The 17,278-nt window shown below is 61.5% G+C and overlaps 1 protein-coding gene across 3 annotated transcripts; it reads right to left on the reverse strand.

Annotated features, from left to right (window-relative positions):
* Positions 1-1,828: 1,828 nt before the first annotated feature.
* CRAT (carnitine O-acetyltransferase) lies at positions 1,829-16,331 on the reverse strand. 3 transcript variants are annotated; one of them, XM_029063124.2, is made up of 15 exons: positions 16,220-16,302; positions 13,743-13,883; positions 12,702-12,965; positions 11,550-11,668; positions 9,668-9,721; positions 8,343-8,508; positions 7,774-7,948; positions 7,198-7,376; positions 6,237-6,337; positions 5,959-6,078; positions 5,638-5,760; positions 5,286-5,421; positions 4,894-4,956; positions 4,025-4,162; positions 1,829-3,710 (listed from the first exon to the last, which is right to left on the reverse strand). In XM_029063124.2, exons 2-15 carry the CDS (start codon positions 13,770-13,772, stop codon positions 3,495-3,497), a joined length of 1,884 nt encoding a protein of 627 aa, XP_028918957.1. In that variant the 5' UTR covers positions 13,773-13,883; positions 16,220-16,302; the 3' UTR covers positions 1,829-3,494. The 3 variants fall into 3 exon arrangements, with proteins under 3 accessions (XP_028918957.1, XP_028918958.1, XP_028918959.1); XM_029063125.2 differs by lacking the exon at positions 16,220-16,302 and adding an exon at positions 14,545-14,662; XM_029063126.2 differs by lacking the exon at positions 13,743-13,883 and having other exon boundaries at positions 16,220-16,331.
* Between the last annotated feature and the right edge of the window lie 947 nt (positions 16,332-17,278).

The following is a 17,278-nucleotide window of genomic DNA, read 5'->3' on the forward strand; positions in this document are numbered from 1 at the left end:
ACAGTCCCCGCCCAAAACAAGCTTACAGTCTAAAGGGGGGGACAGACATTAATATCAATAAATTAGAGATGTCGGTAAAGGCCGTGGGGCTGGGAGCAAGTCAGGATGATACAGAAAGGAGTGGGAGAAAAGGAAATGAGGGCTTAGGCAGGGGAGGCCTCTTGAAGGAGATGTGCCTTCAATAAGGCTTTGAGTGGGGGGAGATAGGAGGAGGGAGGGTGTTCCGGCGAGACAGACGAGACTGAGGGACAGTGAGAAGGTTGGCATTAGAGGAGCAAAGTGTGTGGGCTGGGATGTAGTAGGAGAGTAACGAGTTTGGAGTGGGCAAGGTGACTGAGTGCTTTAAAGCCAACAGTAAGGAATTTGTGTTGGCGGAGGTCTGAGGGCAGGGCTCGCGTCTGCTATCATACTCTCCCATGCAAGTACAGTGCTCTGCACCCACAGAGCAGTTTGTAAATGCAACTGACTGTCAGTCAAAATGTTTCTCCTTCATGCCTGATGACTTCTGGAAAGTCCACAAGGTTTTCTGGAAAGGTCCCGGGTAAGGTCAGAGTGGTTAAGACCTATAAGGACAGGAGAAGTCAACCGGACAGGAACGAGTAAGTAACTCCAGGCCGTCGAGCAGGGGCAGTGCCTGCCTCGACCTGACTTCTTTTAGGTGTAGAAGTCCCGTCCTTATTTTGAGAGGATTGTGTATTCTGCCACAAGACATCAAATATCAGCGAGTGTGGGCAGGACAAATAAGATAGCTGGCTGGCTCTCGGGGCTTTTGGGTAGCCAAGGAGGCTGATAATAATAATTATAATGATAATGGCATTTGTTAAGCGCTTACTCTGTGGCAGCCACTGTACTAAGTGCTGGGGTAGATATAAGCAAATAGATATAAGCAAGCCCTTGTCCCACCTGGGGCTCACAATCTCGCTCCCCGTTGAGGGAACTGCCCAGAGAAGTAAAGTGACTTACCTAAGGTCACACGGCAGACAAGTGGCAAAGGCAGGATTAGAACCCACAGTCTTCTGACTCTCGGGCCCGTGCTCTATCCACTACATCACGCTGCCTGGCTCAGCCCTAGAGATAGGGCAGCGGAGTGGTGGTGGGGGTTATGGTTATGTTTTTTCAGTGAGCTGGGATGGGGGGGAATCTTTACTCCCAATTTCCTTTAAAGGAGGGCAGGATTCCGAGAGGAGGGAGTTTTTAGGTGAGCTCGGGAGGAAAGGGGTTGGGTGGAGGGGGAGCGAGAAATTAACCGGATAGTCCGAGCGGGGGCTGGGACCCAGGCATCCAGCCTTGCTTCCTCTTGGCTTGTAGCAGGACAGTAGTCAATCATTTGTATTTATCGAGCGCTTACTGTTTGCAGAGCACTGTACCAAGCACTAAATACAACACAACTCTTTAACAGGCACATGCCCTTTCCACAACGACAGGGACGGCCTGGAGAAGCAGCACGGCCCAGGGGATAGAGCATGGGCCTAGGAGTCAGAGGACCTGGGTTCTAATCCTAGCTCCGCCACTCATCTGCCGTGTGGCTTTGGGCGAGTCACTTAACATATCTGACGTTTTCTGTGCTTCGGTTACCTTATCTGTAAAATGGGGAGTAAGTGGGCCGTGGACTCTGTCTAACCTGATTAGCTTGTATCTACCCAGCGTTCAGTACGGTGCCTGGAACGTAGTAAGTGCTTAACAGATACCTTTTTTTTAAAAAAAAAAAAAAACAAACACTCTGGGCTGGGGCCTGGGAGTGAGAGGGGAGAAGGTGGTTGAATCTTTCTAGGGCCAATCCAGTCATTCTCCTGCTCCCCAGCTTGTCCTTCGCACTCTGACCCACTGCCACAGTTTTCTCCAGCAGATTTCCCTTTTATTAATTAATATTACTATACAATCATGAACATGAAGAAATCTCACTGACCGAGAGCCCAAGGCATCCAGGCCACAGATCACATTATCAAAAATAACATCTGAACCACCACGCGACATGAATGGTCAAAAATTCATGCAGGTGAGGGAGTTGGCTGATCTCCTCTGTGCTCCTCGGCGGGGTGGGGAGGGGACCGCTCCTCAGAAGAGACCCCAGGGGCCAGCACGTCTCTCGGCAAAGCCTCCGGAGACCCCGGGCGGTGAGACTGCAGCTTAAAGGTCAAGGGGGCTTCTGGTGAGGAGAGAGCGTGGGGGGCCGGGTCTCTTCTCTCTGGCCCGCCACCGGACGTCAGTGCCCCCTAGTCGGATGGCAGTTTTGAGCCCAACTGGACAATAAAGTGAATACTGTTTATCCTTCTAAATAGCGGGGGAGAGGTCCTCCCTGTAAACCAGAGTCCAGAAAAAACTCCGATCTGGTTGGCTGTGGGGCATTTCCCTTCCAGAGAGAGGTGGGCGGAAGGGGTGGTATTTCAGCATCTGGCCCTTGGGAGACTCAGGGACTCTGGTTTTGGCCAGAGCTAGCGGTGGAGGGGGCCCGATGCGGGGCCGGGAAGTTAGCCGGCAGCCCTGGAGCTAGAGGCCTAGTGTTACAGTGTCTCCTTAGGCCCTGACGGCTTCCCGGCTGGGAGGGGAGCCGAAAAGCTCTAACAGATTGGCGGGGAGAGCTGGTTAATAGCAGCTGGTGAAGGCACTTTCCCTGTCGTCTCTGGGCTTCTTCAGGCCCGGTTCTGGCTGCTCTCTAAGAGGATGACGGGGAAGACGGGGAGAGAAGCGGTTGCGTCGTGACCCCGGAATCTCTTTGAGTCCGGGAAAGAGAGTGGTATCCGGGTAGTGGGACTGGTCAACGCCCAGGCCACCCATCCCACCTGGGGCTGCAGAGAGTGGGAAGCCCGCCTAGGGGGAGGAGGGGCTGGGTCTTTCCTTCCACAGGGAGATCCAAGAAAGACCCTTCCTCCCGCCCCACCCTCAGCTGGGCAAAAATCAGACCGTTAGACACACCTGGGGTACAATCAGACCCACAGGGGAATAGAAGCCCAACCGGCTCCGGAGGCTCCGAACCATCCCGGGGCAGGACGGGGAGGCCGTGGGCTTGGAGAAGTAGGGGCGGGAGGCAACGGGCCGGATTGGGCTATTGTGCAAGAAGGGAAGAGAAGCTGGGGGGGATAAGGAGGGCCAGTCCCGGCAGGGAAAACTTAAGGGGACAACACCCCTTCTTGCCTGAGTAAGCTTATTTAGCGGGGCAGTCCCTTGTGACCCCAGGGCCACGTGGGAAGACCCAGCTAGGCGGGGGCGGGGGTGTCGGAGGGAGAGTTTGGGAGTTCCACAGGAAGGCCTGTGTAGAGGGGAGGCTGGGGGCTGGGGTCCCTTCTCCAAGAAAAAGGGCTGGGCCGTTAGGAGGCTGCTGCACTCTCTTTTGTTGGCAGAAAGGGAAGAGACTACCGCCTGCCTTCCCCCAGGGTGCAGCGAGGGGCCACTTGACAGAGGAGCTGGGACTGGGGCCGCCTGGCTGCTCCACCGCTCCCCCTGTGAACCCCCTCAACTTGTCTGGGTGTGGGGGCTGGGGGCTGGCCCCCGGGGCCTCACAGCTTAGACTTGGGGTGGGCCAGCAGCAGGGTCCGCAAGTCCAGCAGGGCCTTTTCCAGGTAGTGGGCCATACGCGCGGCATTGGTCTCCGCGCAGCTGTTGAAGGCCGACACGGCGAAGTTGACGTGATCCGCCATGGGGTTGTAGCAGACGCCGTAACCGTCTGGCACCACCGGTCCGAAGCACATCACGCAGTCCGTCTTGGCCGGGACCTGCGGAGGGGATGGGGCAATCCCGGAGCCAGGTGAGTTGGGGTGGGGAGGGTGGAGGGCCGGCCCGGTGGGCCCCCCACGGGCTCACGCCGGCCCTCCGGGAACCCGAATCCCCCCAAGAGAGCCCCAGCGCCAACGGGGAAGGGGGCGACGGGACGCGCGCGAAATCCGGACAGATAGAGGATGGAGCCGCTCTCTCGTCTCCACTCTGCTCTCGCCGGGAAGCGGGGCGGTAGATGGGGGGGGCGGATCCACCCTGAGGGCCACAGAGCCGCCGGGACTCTGCACTCCCCTGCCGGGGCCCCGAGGGTCACCTGGCTGGTGGACAGGTTGAAATGCATGGCGATGGCGTAAGACGTGTCCATGAAGATCTCGGGCATGCTGGCCAGGTCCTCTATGGCCTGCAGCTTCAGCCCCAGCAGGTGCCGGTCGATGGCCTCCCCTCGGATGGCCTGCCACGCGGGTCCAGGGAAGGAGGAACAGGGGGACAAAGAGGCCAAGTGAGCAAGGACAAGGCAGAGACAAGGGCAGCCTGGGCTGAGCCTCAGGGGGACCTTGGCGGTTCTGACTGGTCTAAGGAATCGGTGTGGGGGCAGGAGGGGGGCTGGGGAGGCCAGAGAACCTGGAGGGGGTTGGGATGGAGGAAGCCCAAGAAGCAGAGGGAAGGAGTGAGGCAACAGGGAACGGGGCCGGGTTTGGGTCGGGGCAGATCGGGGCCTAGGAGAGGAGACAGGGCACCTGGCTGCTTTCAGGCCTTTGGGTGAAAGTTTTTTGTTTTAACTGATATTTGTTCAGTACTTACAATGTGTCAAGCACCGTTCTAAGTACCGGGGTAGATCCAAATCAATCAGTCCCTGCCCTACAAGGGGCTCACAGTCTCAGTTGGAGGGAAAATTGGTATTGAATCCCCATTTTCCAGTTGAGGAAACTGAGGCACAGAGAAGTGAAGTGACTTGTCCAAGGTCACCAAGCAGGCAAGTGGAGGAGCCAGGATTAGGAACTCTGGTCCTCTGACTCCTAGGCCTGTGCTCTTTCCGCTAGGCCACGCTGTGGTCTAAAGGACCATTCTCTCCGGTGTTCAGACTGCAGGGTCTCTGGGAGTCGGGCCCAGGAACTGGGTCTGAAATGGGGATCGGGGCCCCCAGGGACAGCTACCCTGGCCAGCGCCTGCCCGTACACTCACCCTGTCTGCGTAGGATCTGTGGGACTGTACCGCCTTACGCAGCAGCTCCACCTTCTCGTGCTCCTGCGGGAACCATTAGTCAATGAGACGCCCTGCTTGCCGGTCCACCCATCCACCCACCCACCCGCCCCTCCCTGGCCCCATCCCCTGCACTGGCTCCTCTCTTGACGGATGTGTGTGGCTGGCTTGGAGAGCACTTTCTCCCCCTCCCTCCTGGGGCAGGGTGCAGTTGGAATGGGATGGGGCGGGGGCCTTGACGGGGAAGGGAAGTTCTGGATCTCGGTTTTTCCTGGGGACAGGAGGGGCCCTTAGGCCCTTGAGCTCCACGGGCTCCTGGCCCTGCAGGAGGGGGACCGGGCGGTCCCTCGGAGTCTCTCCCAGGGCCCCCTCACCGGCACGCTGGCGTCGTCCATGGCCTTGACGAAGGCAAGGGAGTGGACGGAGGCCGAGCGGATGGTGTCGGTCCGGCCCAGGTGGTACATGCGGAGGGAGGCGCTCTCGTAGGTGGAGCAGGACTGGCCGTAGATCCTGGCCGGGGGGAGAGGGACGGGAGAGCGAGGTCACGGCCCCGCAGTGACAGGCAGCGCTGAGGGTCTCGGCATCCTCCGCTGCAGGGGAGCCCAGGGGACTCGCAAAGCCCCCTACCGTGCCCATCTCCGCAGCTGCCTCCTCCGCCTCTTTCCTGCCCGCCCGCCTTCCTTGCGACACCCCGAGGAGAGGTGCCCAGGGGGAACCTGGCCCCACCTGAAGTATGCCAGCTGCAGGGCCATCTGGATGAAGGCATCGGGGCTCATCTTCTCCGACTTGGGGAAATTCTTCCCAAAGTGATGGAACACAAACACGGATATGTCCAGGTCCTGCACCATGCTGAGCCCGGCAGGAGGAGAGAAAGAAGACAGACGGATGAAGGGGGAGGGCGGAGTGAAGGTCAGGGCCGAGGGCCAGAAAGAGGCTCCCAGCCCGTGCCTGGCAGAGGAAGGTAATCGGGGCTGATTACCGCTTCATTTTTTGGGTCGGGGAGGGTCTTGGGGGGTGGGGGGGAGACCAGCTGGCTCTGAGACTCACATGTTAAGGTTTTGCTTGGCCTTCTCGATGTCGTTCTTGACCTCAGGGGTGATGTTGAATCGCAGTTTCTTGGGCATGGGCAGGGGGATCATGGGCGACCTCACCAGCTCCGGCTTCTTCCTGAACACAGACCCGAAACTCAGCCTCCAAGCCCGCACCCCAGCCCGGGAGGAGTTCCCCCTCAGCAGGACGGGGGCGGGGGGGGTGCTACCAGGGGAGAGGAAGGGGAAGGCAGCTGGGTCCCGTGGGAGAGGCAGCTGGGCACCGGGGAAACTCACGTGAACTCCACGATGTGGTCCAGCAGGGCCACGATGGGCGGGCCCTCCGAAGTGGCGTGTTCATACACCAGACCGCAGGAGCCGTCCTCCGCCACGATAAACTGGAAGGTTAGCAAGGACACCGGGGTGGATCTGTAGAGCGGCTGCAGGACCCCCTTTCTCCCTCCCTAGCCCCCTGTTCTCCCAGGTAAGTTGTGCGGGGGGGTGGTGACCTCATGGAGGAGGTGCTTCCCCCATCTCTGACCTCAGGGCCTGCTCCATCCCTTTCCCTAGCTCCGCCCCCACCTGGCCTCCAGCCAGGGCAGAGAGGAGTTGGCTGAGCACCCCCTCCCAAAGCGGGAAGTGGGGATTAGTGGAGCAGGCTAGACTCCACCTCAGCTCGTCGGCCTCCCCTGGCTGCCCGCGCAGTTAAACTCCCGTGCCCCTTAATGATAGGCTCATCATTTAGTAATTACAACACCACCAACCATAATCACCACTTGTGTCAATCCCGCTGCTTTCATCCCCGAAGCTCAAATCATTTTACGAACCGAACCCGGGATCCGGAAGACACTAGCCCTGGTTTGCCTGGGGCTCGGGCTCCAAACCAGATGGCGGGGGAACCCACATTTGGCGAGGAATTTATGAGGAGGCTGTGCTGGGGAGGTGTGGATTCAAGGCCAGGAGTGTTGCTGGTTGTGGGGAGGAGCAAACTCCAGGACCAGGAGGACCCAGGGCCACCTCCCCGGGTCCCCCTCCCCTTGAGCCTCTGAGTTTCTAGGCTTTGGAGCTCAGGTTGCCTCCCTCCCTTGAGGGGGCCAGGAGGCAGGCCCGGGGTAAGGGAGACCCCGCACAGCGGGTGTGGCGGGGAGGGTGTGGGGCTGGTTGCCGGGACACCTCCAGAAGCGGGTGCCGGCAGGGCCGGGGGCGGCTGGGCATCCTGGCCAGAGGAGGCTGAGCCTGGGAGGGCCGCGGTCTTTACCTGAAGGGTCTTGTCGAACCAACGGTTGCCGCTGTTGAGCCGGCTGCCCCCGCCGTGCAGCATCTGGGCGGCCACCCGGCTCTTGTAGATGTCTTCGGATACCCGGGGCATGGGGGCATCCAGGCACACGGTGAAAATGCTCTTCTGGATGGAGCGCACCGACGCCTTGTTGGTCTTGTCTGTGGCAGGAGAGGGAACCGACCGATCAATCGATCGGGGATATTTAGTGAGCGCTTACTGAGGGCAGAGCACTGGACAAAGCCTTTGGAAGCAGATGGGGAATGGGAGGAAGGAAGGAGGAGGCCGGGAGGGGCCAGTCCGGCAGCCTGGTGAAAGGCGGGCTCCGCGAGGGGCGGGGGCACAGGGTGTTGGCGGCGTGGGGACGACGAAGGGAATCTTTGGCCCTCCTTTCCCTGAGCTGTCCGGCTGGGAAGGGGAGACTGCTCTCCCGGTGCCCGCTCTTGCCACTGGATTTCGGATCCCGGCCTCCCCGCTTTAGTCCCCATCCCGGGTCAGGGTGGCGGGAGGTCACACAGACAGGGGGCCCGGGCCGCCCCCAGCTGTGACCGCTCGGACCTTTGATGAGGTTGTTGTAGGCCTTGGCCCAGCTGTTGCGGTGGTTGGTGGTGAGGATCCCGATGGGCTCCTTGTTGGCCTGCAGGGACGAGTTCCAGATCTTCTCCAGCTGGGTGAAGATCTGGTCGGAGGTGAAGGGCGTCCCGTCGCTGTGGTACACGTCCAGCTCGAAAAACTGAAGCGGGAGGGGGCGAGGCTTTGAGGACGGCTCCGAGGCCGGGATCCCTCCCGCCTCTGCGGTCCCACCTCCACCTGGGCGTCCTCTCCAGAGGATTTCTGGCCCCGGTGTCCATGGAGAGGCGGCCTAGCTGCAGCCCTTCCGGTGGAAGGGGCCGATCCCTGAGTGGGACCTGGCTACGGGGTGTTCTCGGTCAATCAACGGTATTTATTGAGTGCTTACCGTGCGCAGGGCACTGTACTAACTGCTTGGGAAAGTGCAATAGAGCAGAGTTGGGAGGCACGTTCCCTGCCCACAACGAGCAGCGGAGCTGGCTCTCCGGTGGGCCGCGGGGACCCCGGCTCTGAAACGGGCGGCCCTCCCCTCGGGTGAGCCACTGGCTGCTACTCACCTGGTAATTGTGAACCACGGTGATGTGCTCGGGTCGCTTCTTCCCCTTGTTGTAGCTGATGACCGAGTCGTGCTTGGGACCCGGGATGCGGCAGGACGAGAGGATCTGGTAGTACTGATTCATGCACAGGGGCTTCCCACCGAGGTGCTCCACCGGGAGGGTTTCGCTGGGTGGGGGGGAGGGCGGGGAGGGACCGTCAGGTCACTCGGGGTGGCGGGCCAACTGGGCCCCCTGACACGGTGAGGAACTAAGTGACCCCCCTGAAGTTTCCCACCAGTTTCGACGCGACGGCGGAGCTTGGATGACGATCCACAGCCCAAGAACGCCCCTGCCTTCTTGGGGAGCGGGGGCTCGGACCACACAACTCCCCAGATGACGTCACTTGCCCCTCTACAGATGGGAAAACCAGAGGGGTCAGGAAGGAGACAAGGGCCACCCTGAGCTGCCTGGGTTGTTAACCTGCCCTGGATCGCCTAACAAACCCAGCCACCTAACAATCTCCGGGTCCAGACGCTCCAGTAAGATCACAGTGTCGCAAAATGGTTTTTCACTGCCTGTGTTTCTGTGTTTGTGCTACTTTTCCAATTTGAGGTGCCTCCCTCCCCGCCGGCCCGCCCTGAGCCGCCGTGTCCCTTCACTCCTTCTCCCAACTGACTCTAGGTCCTTCATAGAGCAGCCCTGATTCACCCCCATCCAGGCAAGGCACTTATGGATAGCACGAAAATTCATGCCCTTGTTTCTCTATCCACTCTTATAGGTCACAAAGTATGTCCGTCATCTGTGTTCTTTGGGGTTTCTGTCTACCATTAGAATGGAAGCTCCCTCGTGTACCGGCTTGGTAACTGTCCCGGGACTCACTCCAGGGCTGTGCACACAGAGGGGGTGTTTGGTTAGCCCGGGAGGGGAGGGCCTGGGGAACGGGAAGTACCGGGGCCCACAGCTCAGTTTCAGGTTGGCTGGGAGGGAAGCACCCGATGGTTCCCGGGGCGGGGCAGAGCAGATGGGGTTTGGACATTGTTAATGGCATCGTGTGGGGTAATTGGGTTGGGACTTCCCCCCTCCCCCCGACACCTTTCACCTGCCCCCCTCCCCACCCACACCGGGCAGGGCCTGGAGTTAAGTACATGCTGTGTTCTGGGTCCTGCCTGTATGTGCCGGGGCTGTGATTACTGCCCCACTCCACCGTCCTAATCCCAGGAACACCTGGAAGCCGAAGGATGTGGGATCCTGGGGGCTCAGACAGAGGCTGGAGGCTGACTCGGCCCCCACTGGAGGATGGCAGGACCCCCGGGGGCAGGATCCCACATAGAAAGACAACAACTCACTTGTCAATCATAGCCTTGAAGTCCAGGACGCCTTCGATGAGTTTGGCGGCAAACCTGGAGGGATCAATTAGACGTAAAAATCAAAACAAACCGACCTGACGAGCCACCGACGAGGACCTGGCCGGCCCAGGTCTTGGCCTGCCTCGCTGCAGGGGCCCCAGCCAGGTTCACGGTGCTCCGGGGACAGGCAGACCTTTGGCTTCTGGGCCCCCTCTCTGGTGACGCCCGCCTGCAGCCTACAGGGTGGAACCCGCACCGGGGAGGAGGAATGGTTGCTGGGGGGCGCGGACTCCCTTTCCCAGGCTGGCTCGGGCCTGGGCCTGGGATAGACGGCTTTTTAAACGTAGGGGAATGTGAGACTGGTGGAGGCTGAGGGGGACTCTGAAGCTGCTCCCTTACTGAAGCCCGGAAAGCAGCGTGGCCTAGTGGATAGAGCACTGGGCCTGAGAGGGAGAAAGACCTGGCTCTGCCACTTGTCTACGGTGTGACCTTGGCCAAGTCACTTCCGCTCCTCTGTGCCTCAGTTATCTCAGCTGTAAGATGGGGGTTAAGACTGTGAGCCCCTCTAGACCGTGAGCTCGTTGTGGGCAGGGAATGTGTCTGTTTCTTGTTATATACTACTCTCCTAAGTGCTTAGCACAGTACTTTGTACACAAAAAGCACTCAATAAATACGATTGAATGAATGTGGGACAGGGATTGCGACCAGCCTGATTAACTCATATCTACTCCAGTGCTTAGGATAGTAGCTGGCACATAGTAAGCGCTCAACAGATACCATATAAAATGGGGAGGGGAAGGATCGGGGGTCCAGAGCCAGGGGCTGAGAGAAGGGAGTGCCGGGCTGGTGCCCACGGCATCGTGGCTGGATCCTTTGATGTGTCTGCTCCTCTGCACTGGGCTCGGGGCAGGGAAGTGCCCTCAAAGGCTCTTAGGAGTAGGAGGCTGCACGGAGACGCCCGGTGAGACCTGTCCCCGGGGACACGGGGGGACCTCTCAGACGGTTTCCCACTCCCAGTGGGTCCTCATTAGGGAGACTAATGCGGGAGGGGGCGGGAGTGGAAGGAGGCCCCCCAGTTTGGCCTCTCCTTCTCCCGCCCCTGGGTGTCAGCTTCCTATTCTCGAGGCCCAGACTCGCCTGGGTGACGGAAAGTATCCGGTCGGCTCTGGAAGTGGCCCACGGAGTGGCGACGCCCTCCTCTCTCCTGGGCGGTGGGCCGCCGAGTACCCGCTGCCCAATCGAAAAATCAGCCCCCGTGGCTTTAAGGGAAGGGGTGGGGGCGATCGGGAATAGGGGTGAGGGTAGGGGGAGCCTGTTGGCATGCCAGCAGGGTGGTATTTTTATCCAACCGGGGCAGACAACGGTTGAGGCCCAGAGCAGGTGACGAGAGAGAAGTATGGGAAAGGTAATCCTGTGTAAAGGTCATCCCCGGGGCTGGCCCAGCACAGGGATGGGATTTCAAGCAGAAGGAGCCCAAGACTCTGGCCCTCCCCGGGGCAGGGTTACGTTAATCGGGGCCGACTGCCTTCTCTCCCGTTGCCTTCTAAGAATGGCGGTAGCAGCGGAGAGGAGGTCTGGATCTGAGAATATTGGGGGCGAGGTGTGTGGGCGTCAGAGGGCGGGGCGCTCGCCGATGCCCACAGCCGTGGGCTTGGGCCCCGGGGGGGAAGACACTTGAATTGCACCACCGTTCCCGGGACCACAGATCCCAAACCCCGTGTCCCAATCTTCACAATTGGGAAACTTGTTGGGAGAGTTGGGGCCCCTCCCCGCCCAGCTATCCCCCGCAGCTCCTCTCTGTCCCTGCCCCTTTCCCTCCCTTCTCCCTTCTCTCCCCCCATCTCCCGGTTCCCGAACTGGTGGGGGTGTCCCCGTCGCTCACCGGAGCTGACCCTGCAAATCCACAAAGTCCTGCTTGGGCAAAACCAGTCCCGGGCTGGAGTGGATGACCACGGGCTGACGGTACTCGAGGTAGGCGGTCCGCAGCCACCATTCCGAGAGCTGGCGGAGAGGAGGGAGAAGGCCGGGGTGAGGTTCTGGAGGCGGCCGTCCCGGGCCTCCCCGTACCTCGGTGGGTCAGTCCACGGGGGCCAGAGCCCCTCGGGGAGTCAGGCAGGAGAACACGTGGCTACCGCCCTCGGAGAGGGCCGGCGGAGGCAGTCACGGGGAAGGGTGGAGGGGGGCCGGCAACGCCCTCCCGGGAAGGCGGCGAGGCTCAGGGGGCCAGGCAGCCCCTAGGAAATGGGGACAACCGTCTTCTAGTCCCATCTTGAGGAGAAATGCCCCGCGCGGTGGGGCAAGCCTATTCCTCGCTCCGCCCCGCCCCTCAAAACCAGGGGCCCCAAGCCCCTTCCCTGCCTTCCTGAGGCGGGGTAGGGAGGGACCTCGATCCATAGTCATCGAATTGCATCAATGGGGGGAGAAAAGCCCCGTGGCCAATAGGAAGTTGAGCGGGACTAACAGGAGCCGCTCTGCACCTGACTCTCGGGACCCCGGGCAGGGTGATGGGAACCGGTAGCCGCTGCCAAGAACTAGGGCAGGCTCTGCCAGAGTGCGCTTAGTCACCCATCTGCCCCTCCCGATTCAGAGAGGCTTTTGTTCCCCGGGGAGCTGCCCGGCTCGGCGGGGTGGGGACTCCGGGCCCCGCCGCTGGGAGGTGGAGGCGGGAGGAGGACGTGCGGCTCCGACTCTGCATCTGGGGCCCGGGGAGCGGACGGCGGGAGGGAGCGGCCCCCACCCCGGGACCCAGATCACCTAGCAGGGGAACCTCGCCTGGCCCAGCCGCCCGGTGGGGCTGCGCAGGCTGGAGCCCGCCCCCACGCTCGGGAGGACGGGCCCGGCTCGGGATTATAGCCGCGGCACGACTCGAGCGTCGTCGGGGGTGGGACTGGGGTGGGGGGAGGAGGAAGAGGCAGGAGGCTCTTGCCTCCGTCGGATGGAGGAACGGTATCCCGCATCCTGGACGGATCGGGATGAGGTGGGGGGAGGCGGGGCGGGATCTCCCCTTCCCTACCCGCCCCTCGACCCGACGTACCCAGTTTTCGGTCTTCCGGGCCCTCCGCTCCAGGCTCTTCTGCAGCCGGTCTCCGACGCCCCCCGAGCTGCGGAACTCGTCCACCAGCTTTTTGGTGTGGCTCCATTCCTCCTCGCTCACGATGGGCTGCAGCGCTGTCAGGTAGTGGTCCAGGGTCTGCTGCAGCGGGGGCACGGGCAGGCGAGGCAGGGAGTTCTGGTGCATCTGGAACCGGCCGGGAACCTTCCCTAGAGTCACGGGCTTAAGGAAGCCCAGGGGCTTGACCTGTAGGCAGCAAAACATCCCGGTGGGTGCCTGGGCCGCGCGGAGTCGCTGGCTCACTGGCTCGCTCTCCCCCGAACCCTAGAGCACCAGCCTGGTGCCCGTCCTCAGGAGATGCTCACGGACTTCCAAGTGGAAACGGTCGCCAGGTACTTATGTGCCCATCCCCTTGGTGACAAGAGGAAGTCTCATCGAAAGATCTGGCCCGGCCCCGCCTCGGGCTCCTGGCCCCAGCTTGTCTCCGCCTCCTGGGGGCCGGAAGGGCCCAGGTAGGAGGTGAGAGGGGGTGGGGAGGGCGTGGGCTCCGAGTGTGGGACGGGGGGTTGGACAGGCTGCCGCCGATCTTGGCACGGGGGACAGAGGCGACGACACCCGACGACAACCGGGCTCGCCGGCCCAGAGGCGTCCCCTGCCGCGGCGCCGGCGGGCCCTTGGGCTCCGTCACCCCGGGGCGGTCGAGCGGCCGGAGGAGGACCCCAAGGTGCAGCGTGAGTGAGACCGGAAGGCCCGGGAAATCAAAGCTCTCAGGCAGGAGGTGCTGATCGGGACTAGCGGCAAGCGGTCTAGCCCGCAGACCGCCCCGGCACCGGGGAGACCGGAGGCAGGCGGAGAGAGGCCGCTGCGGGCTGACCCCCGCCCTGTGCCCCGGGGAGGCAGAGAGCTCCAAGCTGGAAGAAGACGGAGGGTTCGGGGAAGCTTCAGAGGAGGAGGAGGCAGGTGAGGAGAGAGAGAGAGAGAGAAAGGCCAGTGAGATCCTGCTGCTGCCGATCTGTACTGTACCTTCTCTGCCTCCTGCTGCCTCCTATCCATCCCCGGAGCCAGACGCAGCCTTCAACCCGTCTGCCTCGGTCTCCGTCTCTAAGCTTAACCTGTCCTACCGCACGCGGGAGGAGCTGAGCAAGCAACCTCCCGCCTCCTCCTCTGTCGAGAGAGAGAGAGAGAGAGAGACAACAGTCGCGGATTAGGGACGGGAGCGGAGGAAGCGTGAGGGTGAGGTCAACCCTGCTGGTTCTCGCCATTTCTGAAACTGCTTCGGAGAAGCTCCGGGGGGCCGGAAGGAGAGGTTCTTCTCGCCTTCCCAGAATACTACTTCCCCCGGCGCCACTGAGGTGTTTGGGTCCCGGGCCAGGTGAAAAGATGGCCCAAAGAACAAACAGAAAAAGGCAACTCTGTGTACTTGTGTCTATTTGAGAGGGAAGCGCCTTGGGGGCAGAAACAGTAGTGCTGTGTTGGCACCGTCCGGCAGTCATAAAAACACAAAACGACACCGGGGGCCCGTGGAGAGCGAGAAAGGGACTGGGCGGACGAGCTTTAAGACACCTGTCGGCGGACTTGAGGGAACGATCTGATCTGAGGGAATTTCCCAAACCGGGATTCCCGTTATTGATGGTGCCCCCCGGGTCCTCGGGGTGACCGTCTCCCTGGTGTCTGGAGGGAAACGCAGGCTGGAACGAGGAATAAGAGTGAATGAGAAGCGAAACGAGGTTTGTGAAAACGATTCAGCTTCCATCCTCGGTGCCGCCGTTCTGAATGTAGAGCCGGGTTTTCTGAGGGAAGGGGGGCACGGAGGAGGTGTGCCCACCTGGGGCAGGGGAAGAAGCAGCAGGTCCCCTAAATCGGCCTCTTCAGAGATCTCTTACAATCCTCTAGGTCGCGGCGGGCAGGGAACGTGTCCAGCAACTCCGTTATCCTGCCGCACTTCCCCAAGGGCTTAGTAGAGTGCCCTGCGCAGAAAGGGAAGCAGCGTGGCTCAGTGGAAGGAGCCCGGGCTTGGGAGTCAGAGGTCATGGGTTCGAATGCCGGATCTGCCCCTTGGCAGCTGTGTGACCCTGGGCGAGTCACTTCACTTCTCTGGGCCTCAGTGACCTCATCTGGGAAATGGGGATGAAGACTGTGAGCCTCACGCGGGACAACCCGATGACCCTGTATCTCCGCCGGCGCTGAGGACGGTGCTCGGCACATAGTAAGAGCTTAACGAACACCAACATTATTATTACGATTAAGCGCTCAAAAAATACGATGGACTGATGGGTCTCGGCGGAGCCCCTCCGACTCCCTCCGCGGCAGGAGAGGGCAGGGATTTCTAGAGGCTCTCGACCGGGAGACCCGAGCCCCCCGCAAGACCCTGGGCCCCAAGGTGGGACGCGGACTGCGTCTCACCCGACTGTACGGTACCTACCCCAGCGCTTAGCAAGGTACCTGGCAGGTAGCAAGCCCTTAACAAGCACCACAATTATCGTGATTATAATCGTCCTTCTAATTAGCGCGACGGGGCGGTGCGTGGGGGGTGGGTAGGCCCTGCGGGTTTGTAGGGGAGACCCGACGAGGGGGAAATCCCGCCACGGCACACGCTCTTCGCCTTTCTCTCCAAGGGGAAAGAGAGGTCGGGCCGGGGGCCCTGCTGCCTTGGCAGGATCCCCGGCGGAGGAGATACAACACCGATACGGCGCCGGTAGGGAGAAAAACAAAGAAACCCGGAAAACCTCATTTCCCAAACCGCAAGGCCGGAGCCAAGCTGGCTTCGGCCCCCTTCTCCCCTCGGGCGGGACATGGCAAAAGGGGGAGACTTGGAGGGCGAAGGTCACCGGCCCTAAATTTCCTTAAGAACCTGGGAGGGGGAGAGGCAGCCAGGGGGCTGGTTGTCCTGAGGCTTCTGGGGCATCGGATAAAGCGGGACCGGGGAGGCGACGGTGGTGGCGGTGATTAGGGGGTGGGGAAGGAAGCGATGAGAAGAGGGAAAGCGGCGCGGCTCAGCGGAAAGAGCCCGGGCTTGGGAGTCAGAGGTGATGGGTTCGAATCCCGCCCCTGCCACTTGTCAGCGGGGTGACTGAAGGAAGGAAGCAAGTCCCTTCACTTCTCTGGGCCTCAGTGACCTCGTCTGTCAAATGGGGAAGAAGCCTGGGAGCCTCCCGGGGGACCACCCGATGCCCCTGTATCTCCCCCAGCGCTCAGAACAGGGCTCGGCACGTAGTAAGCGCTTAGCAAATAACATTCTTAAAGCGGCAGCCCCGGCTGGCCCGTGTCCAAGAGGGCCGGCTCTGGAGGGACCCTGGGTGTTGTCCCAGTGCATCCCCCACGCCTTTCCCGTTTTCTCTCTCCAGGAGCCAGCAGTCGAGGCCTGGTCCGGTGATCTGCCCGGCGGCGGGGGTCTCTCTCTCTCTGTCTGCCCCCTGAGCCGAGCCCGCTGCCCGCCCAGGGTCAAGCCGTCCCCGAGGCAGAGGCCTTCCCGTCCCCCCGGGGCCCTGCCCAGCACTCACCATGGTCCTGGCCGCCAAGGCCAACATCTCTGCAGCCGCGGGAAGGGCCGCTCCGCCCCAACGTGCTCCGGGCAAAGTCCAAAGGGGGCAGGGGGGCAGAAGCGGGGGGCAGGGGGCAGAAGCGGGGGGCAGGGGGCCAGCAGGACCGGACGCCTGGTCGCTCCGGACGCTGCCGCCGTCGGCCTGGAGGGGGCGCTCGAGAAGGCCGGCCGCGACGGGGGGGGGGGGCGGGTGGACAGCGACGGCCGCGATTGGCGGCGGGCCAAGGGGGCGGGGCCACGGGACGAAGGGGGCGGAGTCAAGGGATGGCAACGCTCGAGGGGGCGTGGCCACGGCCTGCGGGTTCAACCAATGGCGGGAAGGGGCGTGGCCACGGTCGGCAGGCGTGACCAATAAGAGGAGGGGGCGTGGCCACGGGGTAGTTAACGGAAGGCCGCCCGGGGGGGGGGGCCGGGTCGGTTGTCGATCCTCATTCATTCATCGAAGAGCAGTCATTCATTCAACAGTATTTACTGAGCGCTCACTCTGCGCAGAGCGCTTGGAACGGACGGTGCGGCGACAGATAAGAGAAGCAGCGTGGCTCAGTGGAAAGAGCACGGGCTTTGGAGTCAGAGGTCATGAGTTCGAATCCCAGCTCCGCCACTTGTCAGCTGGGTGACTGTGGGCCAGTCATTTCACTTCTCCGGGCCTCAGTTCCCTCATCTGTCAAATGGGGATGAAGACCGGGAGCCCCACGTGGGACCACCCGATTCCCCTGTGTCTCTCCCAGCGCTTAGAACAGTGCTCGGCACCCAGTAAGCGCTTCACAAATACCAACATTATTATTAGATAGAGACTGTCCCCGCCCAACGACGGGCTCACAGTCTGGAGAAGCAAAGGGGCGCAGTGGCCAGAGCTTGGGAGTCAGAGGTTATGGGTTCGAATCTCAACTGGGTGATTGTGGGCAAGTCACTTCACTTCTCTGGGCTTCCGTTCCCTCATCTGTACGATGGGGATGAAAACCGTGAGCCAGCCGGGTGACTTTGGGCAAGTCGATTCACTTCTCAGGGCCTCAGTTCC

Source organism: Ornithorhynchus anatinus, chromosome 4, assembly GCF_004115215.2.
Source record: "Ornithorhynchus anatinus isolate Pmale09 chromosome 4, mOrnAna1.pri.v4, whole genome shotgun sequence".
NCBI lineage: Eukaryota > Metazoa > Chordata > Mammalia > Monotremata > Ornithorhynchidae > Ornithorhynchus > Ornithorhynchus anatinus.